Below are 12,238 nucleotides of genomic sequence, written 5' to 3' on the forward strand. Positions count from 1 at the left end.
CAAGTGTCACGGCTGGGGATTCGAACCCACACTCTGCTGATCAGAAACACCAGAGTTTGAATTCTGTGCTCTTAACCCCTCGGCTCCGATTTCTCCGTTTTTAATCGAAAATCTAGTTTCTGTATTTTAAACCCCACCCTCCCCCAAAAAAATTAATCAAAACAATGAGACCAATTGAGAACTCCTACGCAGTGAAGTTAAGAACGAGAAGTCCTCTCAATCCACTAAGCGAATGTAGTAGTCACAGCCGATTTCCTACACCACCCCCCATAAGTTTACCACATGGAGCAAGTTTGAGTGTGCACAATGGTTAACTAAAGGCTGACCATTTGCACTAAAACCCAGGCTGGTCGACCATTGGTTGACTACTGTGGTCGACCATGAGCAAGTTTGAGTGTGCACAATGGTTAACTAAAGGCTGACCATTTGCAATCGAACCCAGGCTGGTCGACCATTGGTTGACTACTGTGGTCGACCATATGAGCAGGTTCGAGTGTGCACAATGGTTAACTAAAGGTTGACCATTTGCACTCGAACCCAGGCTGATCAACCATTTGTTGGCTACTGTGGTCGACCATTTGGAACCAGCCTCGAGCCAATGCTTTCTTCACTGGTCCCAACAGCATGTTCCATTCTAACATGTGTAAAGCGCAGATGGGAACCAGTGACACTATAGCGAAAATGCGGAAGGTTGACTAGACTTCCAAATGAGTCGTTCGAGTGAGTGCGTCACTGCACATGTACTATGCTGGTCAGTAGTCTATTTGTGCCCACTCGAACTTGCTCATGGCATGTCTTTATTGCTTAGCAATAATGAGCAGGATGCCCGCCACAAATTGTACATGTGGCATGGTGTTTTATCTGGTATTTTGGTAAGCATAATTTTGTTGTGTTTAGCTGCTTTTGTGTGTGCCCTTGTTATATAAAAAATAAAAAGTATTAATTATTTATAAATGTTTTCCTTATTGCCAGGTGGACACTCACGTGCACGCTTCGTCAGGAATGAACCAAAAACATCTACTTCGCTTCATCAAGAAGAGAATGAAGACCGATGCTGATAGAGAAGTGTGCAAGAATAGAGATGGCACCAGACTGACACTGAAACAGGTATGGAAATGGTCTAGTTCCCAACCTCTCTGATATACATACATACTTTGTCCCACTTATTAATTTCCTTGTTATTTAGCTTATTGTTATGATGTTACGGTTCATTCAATTTTTTTCTTGTGGATTCTTCACAGGTGTTTGACAGCCTTAATCTAACGGCATACGACATCAATGTGGACACCCTGGATGTACATGCAGTAAGTACAGTAACAGTTATTGCACTTGTGTTTTTTGAGCAAGATACTTTACCATAATTGCTTGGTCCTTTGGATGAAAAATTTGTAGTGTGCTGGATAGTTAAAGGAACACGTTGCCTTGGATCGGTCGAGTTGGTCTTTGAAAAGCATTTGTAATCGTTTGTTAAAAAATGCATATATGGCATGTATGGGTGGAAAGATGTTGTACAAACATGCCTCGAAAATGCACGGTTTTCCTTTGACCTCGTCGTCTAACACGGTCGGCTATTTATGGGAGTCAAATTTTTTACTCCCATAAATGGCCGACCGAGATAGTTCGCAAAGTAAAAGGAAAACCACGCAATTTCGAGGCAAATTTGTTTGGATCATTGTATTCTACTTTTAGAAGATCTTTCTATCCATATGCATTTTATAACAAATGGTTACAAACGCATTTTATAGACCAACTTGTCTGATCCACGGCAACGTGTTCTTTTAACAGAAGCATATTCAAGTTCTATTGGTTAAGTCAATGGAGTGTGGGTTTAGGTCCCAGTTATTGCACTTGTGTCCTAGAGCAAGATACTTTAGCATCAGTGTTGTAGCCACAATGGGCAGTGCTGGGCCGGCCTGCCTTGGATTAACAGTTTTTGCCCAGCACTCTGAGCAAAATACCTCGTACCACCCAGCACAGATTTCCCCTAGAATAAATTATAATATGTCCACTGTGCATTGATCTGAGACACTTGTGGAAGTGTCGTGGCCGAGTGGTGGAGAGCACTGAATTCAAACTCAACTGTATCTGATCAGCAGAGTGTGGGTTCGAGTCCTAGTCATGACACTTAAGCAAGACACTTAACTATTGCTTCGTCCTTTCGGATGGGACATAAAGCTGTTGGTCTTGTTTGTTGTGTATAATGCATGTAAAAGAACCCAGTGCACTTTTCAAAAAGAGAAGGGGTTCGCCCGATGCTCCTGTTCTGATTGACTGCGTACTGCGCCACAGCACCTTGTTAATCATTACATCATGTACATACTGTGTGTCTAAACAAAAAACTATGCACTTTTGAAATTGCTGCGGAATAAAAATATATGATTTTGGGGGAAAAAGTTTATATGTATGGATAGCTTTCGATTCAACTTTCACATGACACCAAAAATTATTCATGCTTGGGTGAGCACTGCTCACTAAAGAATAAGTAGCCGACATTTTGGAGTGAATTTTGTAAGCTCCAAAGGACTTACCTCTCACAAATTGGAAGGCTAATTACTGCGCAACCTAATGTTTATACCCTTGACAAAAGACTGCTCACCCAATCATGAATTTTTTTCAGACTTTTTTGTGTCATATGAAAGTCGAATCCATAAGCTATCCATACATATACCCCTTTTCCCCATAATCAAATTTGTTGGGCAGCCATTTAAAAAGTGTAGTTTTTTTTTTAGACACCCTGTAGTGCTATGTAAAACGAGTAGCAGCCGATTTCACGAAACGCTCGGATCAATCCCATCTCGAGTTAGGACGAGTAACCCGTCCTAACTTAGGATGGGTTCAATGCTTCCTACGTAATTTGATATGGAACTGAACCCATCCTAAGTCCTAAGATTAAGTTAGGAAGAGTTTGGTGAAATCGACGGCTGGTCTCATAATTTAAAAACTGCAGGAAAATACTCAGAATTGAAACTGCAGTTTCCAACCCTGAGTGAGTCCATGGTTGACTCGGGTTGCTGGCTGACGAGAAAAACCTGGAATGAATTACTTTAATATTCCATCACGTAGGGTGTCTTGGTCGAGCGGATAAGCACATCAAACTCGAGCTCTTGTGATTCTGTCCCTCAGCAAGACACTTACATGTAACAACATGCTTCTCTCCAACCAGGGGTAAATGGTCAGAGAGATGGTTCTTGTGGTTGAAAGCTGAGTAGCGCAAATTTGTGGCACAGGCTGTATACTCCGCAGGGAGTTGAGATGGTTTAAGGAATGATTAAATGGCCCAGTGACCAGGGGTAATGATGTTGGAAGTGCTTTGAGACGCCCTTCAGTTGTGTAAAGCACTATATATATATATATAACAAATAATTTTTTGTTATTGTTATTATTATTATTCAGCGATTTTATATAATGGGAAATTCATAGTTTGAATATAATTTTGTAAATGTTTGTAAGTCCACTTCTTGAATGATTTTAATCCACCACAGGATCGCAATACTTTCCATCGCTTTGACAAGTTCAACTCCAAGTACAACCCCATCGGTGAAAGTAAACTGAGAGAAATCTTCATCAAGACTGATAACTACATTGGTGGCGAATACTTTGCTCAACTTATAAACGTAAGTCAAAGACACTGGACACTATTGGTAATTGTCAAAGACCAGTCTTCTCTCTTGGTGTATCTCAACATATGCATAAAATAACAAACCTGTGAAAATTTTAGCTTAATTGGTCATCATAGTTGCGAAATAATAATGAAAGAAAACACCCTTTTTACACGAAGTTGTGTGCTTTCAGATGCTTGATTTCGAGACCTCAAAATCTAATTCTGATTCTGATTACTTCTCTCGAAAACTCTGTTACTTCAGAGGGAGCCGTTTTTTCAAAATGTTTTATACTATCAACAGCTCCCCATATGAGTAATTACCAATAGTGTCCACTGCCTTTCAATGTTTTGGGTACTCTTTGTATGACACAAAACACAAAATTCAACAGAATTACTTTAAACTTACACAGTTGAAAGATAATGATGGTAGAAAGCTTCCCTAGAAATATTCCATGATGAGGTGCTGTAGTTTTTGAGGAATGAGTATAACAATTCCACACACACAAATTTCAAAAGTAAATTTAACCATGTACATATAACAAAATAATGAACGCGACTCTCCTGAAAACATTGCTCTTCGATTTTCACCTTTTTTTCTCTCAAATAATTGACAACTAATGAAGCTGAAACTTCTACAGGTAAATTATATTACATAAATCTTCATTCACATTGAGTCAGTGAGTAGGGATTAATGTCATGGCCAAACACTTGATCTCGAAGGGTATCAAAAACCTTTAAGTTCAGGAGTTACTCAAATTTTCATGAGAGACAGGAAGAAAAAAAGGGAGAATTGAAACATTTGCTAAAATAAAAACAAAAATACTGCAAAGTGGTTCATTTTAGGGCACATCGATAAAGAGTTAATTTGTAAGTGGTATTCCAACAAGTTTTTCCACGGTTGCCAATTTGTTCTCATTCACAGGAGATGGGTGCAGATTTAGAAGAGAGCAAGTACCAGAATGCAGAGTACCGGTTATCCATATATGGACGTAGCAGAACGGAATGGGACAAGCTTTCTAAGTGGGCCGTTGATCACACGGTGTACTCGGACAATATTAGATGGCTGATCCAGGTGCCGAGACTATAGTAAGTTGCCATCAGGCGTAGGGTGTTGTGGCCGTAAGGCCTGTGATATCTTCGCTTAAAGTGGATATCAGCTTTTTTATTTGAGAGATGTTAAATTTGCATCGGGGATAAAGAATAATAATTTTGGTTTTTACCCATACACCGATGTGTGTTCGCACTGTATACTCGGTACTTTCCCGAGTCCTATGAAAAAATATCACAGGCATGTTACTCGGGTGAGATTCAAACATAGGATTCAAACTGCTAGCTACCAGGCAACCTCGGTAGTCTAGTTGGTAGACACTGCTCTAGATTTGTAAGGGTCGTGGGTTGGATCCCACACAAGTAATATGCCTGTGATATTTTTTTCACAGGACACGGGAAAGTGCTGAGCTTTTTTATTGATCAGGTGCGATTTTTATTTCCGTTTTTTTTTCTTCTTCCTTTTTTCCCTTTTTTTTTCTTTGTATAGGGCTAAGGCATGGCATGCCTTATATAAGCTTGGCAACAATAATGTACAACTACATTTTTTGTTTTCATATCCTAAGTTACTATGTATTACTGTCATTTTGCTCATAGTTTAAATATAATTAACAAACTTTGTAAAAATGTGTATATGTAGGGCCGCAATAATATGAATGTGTGCTAGACAAATAATGTGAATTCAGCCATATAAATGACATCAATGAGGTGCCCCAATTCGACTAGCGTTAATGCGTGACGCGCGCTCACTTGACGTTACACGATCATTCTTACATCATGTAACTTGCTCTCTTCTACATTGTGATTCCTACTAATGCAATTGTGACTCTTTCCTCCAGCGATGTGTATCGATCAAACAAAATGGTGGACAACTTTGCCGAGATCATCGATAACATCTTCATGCCGCTATTTGAAGCGACTAGAGATCCAAGCTCACATCCAGAAATGCATAAGTTCCTTCGCTATGTAAGTTTTCCTTCATTTTGTGTAAAAACAAATAGTTAGTTGATGAAACTTTCTATGGAGTTGTTCTGCTATTCATTTGTTGATCCACTAATCATTTGTTGATCCACTACTAATTTATATATCCACTAATTATTTGTTGATCCAGTAACAATTTATTTGTTGATCCACTACAAATTTGTTGCCATTCATCATCAGGTGACCGGCTTTGACAGTGTGGATGATGAATCCAAACCAGAAGATCTTATCTTCACTAGCGAAAGCCCGGACCCAGAGCAGTGGAACTGCGCTGAGAACCCACCGTATTCCTACTACCTCTATTACATGTACGCCAACCTGGTGGTGCTCAACAACTTCCGAAGGTGAGAGTTCTAGCTTCACAAAAGGCTACAAAAGCTAATTTTGAAAATATAATATGAGAGATTGTTCAATAAAGTTGACACTTTAAGACACTGGACACCTTTGGTAATTGTCAAAGACCAGTCTTCTCACTTGGTGTATCTCAACATGCACAAAATAACAAACCTGTGAAAATTTGAACTCAATTGGTCATCAAAGTTGCAAGATAACAATGGAAGAAAAAACACCCTTGTCACACGAAGTTGTATGCTTTTAGATGCTTGAATTCCAGACCTCAAAATAAAATTCTGAGGTTTCGAAATCAAATTCAAAAAAAGTGAGAAATAACTTCTTTCTCGAAAACGATGTTACTTCAGAGGGAGCATTTCTCACAATCAGGGTGTCATGATTGAGTGGTTTTTAGCATCAAGTTCAGGTGGTTCATGACACTTGTGTTTTTGAGCAAGTTGATTTACTGTTGCTTCACTTAAGGGTATAAATTGGTAACTGCGAGGGTAGAGGTTTATATTGTGTATGAAAAAGCCTTCGGAGCGCTACAGCAGCTCAGGGCTGTATACTCCCCAGGGAGCTGAGAAAGATTAAAGGAATGTTTGTAAATCTTTGATGTGCAATTTTTTAATACATGTATGGTTTTTTTTTTCATGTTTGCTAGCAAAAAAAATGAAATGAAATGAAATGAAATGAAATGACCCAATGACCAGAATAAGTTAAATTAAATGAAATTATTTGTTCTGATTTGCCAGCATTTGTGTCCCAATTATTAAAACAAAAAATGAAATTTGTGGGTTTTGTTTGTGTCTGTTTTTAGAGAGCGAGGTTTTAACACCTTTGTTTTGAGACCTCATTGTGGGGAGGCTGGACCAGTTCATCACCTCGTCACTGCTTTCATGCTGGCAGAGAATATCTCTCATGGCTTGCTGCTCAGAAAGGTTAGTTGCGTCATGTGTTTGTCTCGTTTTGTTTGCTTTCTTTTGTTTCTTGTAACAAGACTAAAAATTTAATAGATGTTAAATTTGCATCGGGGATAAAGAATGTTAATTTTGGTTTTTTACCCATATACACCGATGTGTGTTAGCACTGTATACTCGCCCAAGTTCTATGAACAAAAATAACAGGCATAACACTCGGGTGGGATTCGAACCCACAACCTTTTGCATTCTGGAGCAGTGTCTTACCAACCAAATCCCAATTTGGGATCTAAAGGCCCGGTCCCACTGCAGCGATAATGAGAACGCATTCTATTGGTTGAATGAGCGTGTGCGTATTCTGCGTGGAGCAATTCAACCAATAGAACGAGTTATCTTTGCGTCGTGATCGTTATCGTTCTCGTTTTTGCTGCAGTGGGACTGGGCCTTAACAGCGCATAATTGAATTGAATTAAATTGAATTAAATTGTTGTAAAAATTATATTTTCTTCCATCTCTGTAGACTCCAGTGCTTCAATACCTCTACTACTTGTGTCAGATCGGGATTGCCATGTCTCCACTCTCCAATAATTCCCTCTTCCTGAACTACCACCGGAACCCTCTGCCGGAGTTTCATGCCCGTGGGCTGTGCGTGTCGCTCTCCACTGACGACCCACTGCAGTTCCACTTCACCAAGGTAATCATTAAAGGAACATTACAGAATCAGTTTTTGCTAACAAAACAGTTGCTGGCAGTGCAAGCACATGATGAAATTTTGTTATAACTTATTTAAGTTAGTTAATCTTTGAATTTTGTTCCGTTACTTTGTTCATGTAACTGTAAGTATCCTTGAATTCGCTTATGTACATTTGTGTTAACTTCAATGGTTAACTTAAGTACAATAATTTCAGTGTCTTTGAATTTGCATATGTAAATTTATGTTAATTTATGTAAATTTAATTGTGCTTTCCCAGGAACCACTGATGGAAGAATACAGCATTGCTGCTCAAGTCTGGAAGCTGACTACATGTGATATGAGTGAGCTAGCCAGAAACAGTGTCATCATGAGTGGATTCCCTGATGAGGTGATTACTCAAATATATTCATTTATGCAAATTTATGTAGGATGGAAGAACATTCTCTTTTTTCTATGGATTTACCATGCTTACAGAATAAAATCTGAAACAAGTTTTGGTTTACTTTTAAAGGCACTGGACACTAATTGGTAGTTACTAATAATTGTTAGCGTAAAAACTTACTTGATAACAATCAACGGAGAGCTGTTGATAGTATAAAACATTGTGAGGAACGGCTCCCTCTATAACAGAGTTTACAAGAAAGAAAAAATTTTCAACTGAAATTTTTTAATTTGATTTCAAGACCTCAGAATTTGATTTTGAGGTATCGAAATCAAGCGTCTGAACATGCTGAAAGCACACTACTTCGTGTGACAAGGGTGTTTTTTTATCTCGAACTTCTATGACCAATTGAGTTCAAATTTTCACAGGTTTGTTATTTTATGCATATTGAGATACACCAAGTGAGAAACCTGGTCTTTGACAATTACCATTAGTGTTCATGTGTTTTAACACGTGTATTACTTTGCTTTTTTCCAGTTTAAGGACCACTGGCTAGCACCCAACTGGCGAAAAGAAGGAACACAAGGCAACGACATCACACGCACAAACATCCCCGACATCCGAAGTGCCTTCCGGTTCGAGACGCTGACCGAGGAACTTACGACCATCTACCAATCAATCAAGAGCATGGCGCATCGAAAGAGCGTAGTGACTGCTCCAAAGTTCTAGGATTGCGAATTGAGGTCAAGGGTGAGACGCTTTAGACCATGCGCTTTTTTTGGCCATCTTAAGCGCCCTCTTGTGAAATCTGAGCATAGCACCCTCTAGTGAAATCTTAGCGCAATTTTATAGAGCGTAGTCACTCTTCCAAAGTTCTAAGTTTGCGAATTGAGGTTAAGGGTGAAACGCTGTAGCCAATGCGCACTTTATTTCCATCTAAAGCGCCCTCTTGTGAAATCTGAGCAAAGCGCCCTTTTGTGAAATCTAAGCGCAGTTGTGTTCAGCGTATAGTTACTCTTCCAAAGTTTTAGACTTCTGAATTAAGGTCAAGGGTGAGACGCTGTATAGACCATGCGCACTTTGTCGCCATCTAAAGCGGCCTCTTGTGAAATCTGAAGTTTGTATAACGTTTTCATTTTCACATGAAAGCCTGTGTCAGCAATGTGCCTTTAATTGCAGTTTTCAAAGCCTTGCAGTAAGATGCTGCTAGGGTTGAAGCGTCAGGCCATTTACGGTCTTCAGCATAAAATAATTGTGTAACAAGCTTGATACTAACCCCTTAACTCCAAGGGCGATTTGTTAACAAAAGTTGAGCGAGTTTTAGTGAGTGACTAGACTTGACTAGACTTAAAAGCACTGGACACTTGGTAACTATGTCTTAAAATAATTTTCAGCATAAAAACTTACTTGGTAGCGAGCAATGGAGAGCTGTTGTTTGTACAAACCTTTGTGAGTAACGGCTCCTTCTCAAGTAGTTTTTGAGAAGAGGTAATTTCTCACTCAAATATTAAAAGACATGTTTGAGGCTCCTTTTTAGGCATCTGAAAGCACACAAATTCGTTTCATTCATTATTTTTTTTGTACCTTCGATGACAAATAAATTGAGCCCGAATATTCACAGGTTTTATAATGTATGCATCAAGTGAGAATGCTGGTCTTTGACAATTACCAAACATGTCCAGTGCCTTTAACCATAGTCGATCTAGGTATCACTTACAGGCAGTGGACACTATTGGTAATTACTTAAAATAATCATAAAACCTTACTTGCTAACGAGTAATGGGGAGAGGTTGATAGAATAAAACATTGTGAGAAATAGCTCCCTCTGAAGTGGAGTAGTTTTCAAGAAAGAAGTAATTTTCCACGAATTTGATTTCGAGACCTCAAGACCTTTAGAATTTGAGGTCCCGAAATCAAGCATCTGAAAGCACACAACTTCGTGTGACAAGGGTGTTTTTTCTTTCATAGTTATCTCGCAACTCCGACGACCAATGGAGCTCAAATTTTCACAGGTTTGTTATTTTATGCATATGTTGAGATACAGCAAGTGAGAAGACTGGTCTTTGACAATTACCAATAGTGGCCATTGGCTTTAACACTGCGTGGCTTAACTTACTGATACTGACAGAATAGGGAGACTGAAACATAGAGCTGGATAGCTCAGTTGATAAAGAGTCGGCACGTTAATCCGGAAGTCGTTGGTAATAAAAATTAATCTGATATAAAAATTGTATTAAAATTTAAAACAAAATGCGCGCTTAGGGAAACCAACTGCCTTTTATTGTTTAACAAACAAAACAAAAATATAATAAGATTAATACTAAGTTTACTGTATTTATATATATTTTGCAAAATAGCATGCCCATGAAGAAATTGTATAATTCAAAATATCATAGAAAAATATATTGCACAGGCACAAGAATATGTTATAAGTGAGATATTTGATGTGCATAATAGTTAAGGCACTAATACAGCAAATATTTCTTGTATGAAATAGCACAGGCACATAACATTGAACATTATTTCACAAGAAATGGCAAGAATATATAGTTTAAAATTATATTATGAACAAAATAGCATGCACATGTTCATGTAAATTGACTCACAAATATACATGTATAGTAGAAGATATCAGCAAAATTAATACCTTATTACAAATATATTGGTAAGAATTTATAAATATTTGTAAGTATTCAGTTTGAAAGTTATTGGGACATTAATTTGATTAGATGTCTGCACAAATACTTCCTTATAAATGTGTATACAATATTGAACAAAATATCTAAATGAAAGAAGCTGTATCAATTGGAGAACTGAGGTTTTTTATGTTGTTATTTTATGTGTTATTGTTATTGTTTTTTATTGGTTCAGTTAATTGTGTTATTTTATTTAGTCTCACTTAATAGCTTTGTGTAATCTTTTTAATTGTTCAAAAGGCTGATAATTAATTGGTTGTTTGATTGATAGATTGATAGATGGATTGATTGGTTAAATATCAGTCAATAGAGTGAGTATTGGTTGATTGATCAATAATTGATTGATGGATTGATATATATTGATCAATCAATGCGATCCAGCAATCAATTGATTGGATTCGTTGTTCAATTGATTTATCAATAATTTATCATAAACACATTGGTTGATTGGTCAGTAATTGACCAATCAATCAATAACTGATAAATCAATCGACAAACCAATTATATTGATTGATCAATAATTGATCACTCAACCAAACAACCAACCAGATCATTTGATTTATGCAATTGTTTAGCAGTCTCAAAAAAACACAGCTTTTTTACAATATTGTATAATTTCAAAAGGCGTTGATGGGTTTCTTCTGTGGGCATTTGTGCCTGTTATCTTTCTGTTTAGTTTTTCAGGCAAATCTATTTTGAAAGTATAAAGTCAACTTAAGTATGCCAATAATATTCATAAGAAAAGTGATATTTTAAATGTGTACTTTAATAGATGTTACTATTGTTAATTTTAATCACAATGTTGTGTAAAACCTCAGAATTATGTTTAGTTAATAATATTGCAATGTTCATTATGTGCAGTTATCCGGTTTTATGTGTAAGAAATTCAGTAATTTTTATGAAGTTTGAATTTTAAGATTTACTAGACACAAGTTTAAAGCCTATGAACAACTTTGGTTACTGTCAAAAACCAGGGCCTAATTTTATAGTAGCTAAAAGCACAACAACTTTACATTAGGCGATAACCAGCCCAAACACCATGTCACATGTACAATTTGTGACTGGTATCCTGCTCATTTTTGCTAAGCATAAAGTAGTTAAGCAATATTTTCTACTTAAGCAGCTTGATGAAATTTTGGCCAGTGTCCGCTCCTTTTTATATGACCCTTGTGAAATAACAAATCTGAGAAAGTTTAGCTCAATCGGTCATCAGGGAATTTTCCAACATTAGGTTTTGGAATGCATGATCAAAAAGTAGCATTTCAGGCAGAAATATTTTAGAGGGAAGTTTTCCCACCATGGACAACTTTATAACATGTTATAATTATGTGCAAATTTGTAAACTTATCTTCAATATTATTACCAATTTTGTCTATATGTACTTAGCACTCAAATACTGGCGTAACTTGGGTTCTTGGCACTTTGTTGGCAGGTGTGGGCCCTTCACTCACTTTGTTTTTGAAAATATTTGATTATTCTAAGATAGATCTTATCACAACAACATTACACTTGGCATTATGCGATTACTGCTATAGCAGTGTTGAGCACAAAGTATCCTGCACAAGTTTCAAATCAGAGCATAATTTA

General features: G+C 37.4%; 1 protein-coding gene across 6 annotated transcripts in view; it reads left to right on the forward strand.

Annotated features, from left to right (window-relative positions):
• LOC139951873 (AMP deaminase 2-like) overlaps nucleotides 1-11,515 on the forward strand; it is a 38,334-nt gene extending 26,819 nt beyond the window's left edge. For all 6 annotated transcript variants that reach the window (XM_071950947.1, XM_071950948.1, XM_071950949.1 and 3 more), the window contains 10 exons: nucleotides 973-1,107; nucleotides 1,242-1,304; nucleotides 3,483-3,614; nucleotides 4,524-4,687; nucleotides 5,488-5,614; nucleotides 5,810-5,973; nucleotides 6,780-6,900; nucleotides 7,400-7,573; nucleotides 7,851-7,961; nucleotides 8,493-11,515. In XM_071950947.1, coding sequence (XP_071807048.1) covers nucleotides 973-1,107; nucleotides 1,242-1,304; nucleotides 3,483-3,614; nucleotides 4,524-4,687; nucleotides 5,488-5,614; nucleotides 5,810-5,973; nucleotides 6,780-6,900; nucleotides 7,400-7,573; nucleotides 7,851-7,961; nucleotides 8,493-8,684 — 1,383 coding nt within the window. In that variant the 3' untranslated portion in view covers nucleotides 8,685-11,515. The remainder of the gene's footprint in view (nucleotides 1-972; nucleotides 1,108-1,241; nucleotides 1,305-3,482; nucleotides 3,615-4,523; nucleotides 4,688-5,487; nucleotides 5,615-5,809; nucleotides 5,974-6,779; nucleotides 6,901-7,399; nucleotides 7,574-7,850; nucleotides 7,962-8,492) is intronic.
• The last annotated feature ends 723 nt before the right edge of the window (nucleotides 11,516-12,238 follow it).

The sequence above is a fragment of the Asterias amurensis genome, chromosome 19, assembly GCF_032118995.1.
Source record: "Asterias amurensis chromosome 19, ASM3211899v1".
Lineage (NCBI taxonomy): Eukaryota > Metazoa > Echinodermata > Asteroidea > Forcipulatida > Asteriidae > Asterias > Asterias amurensis.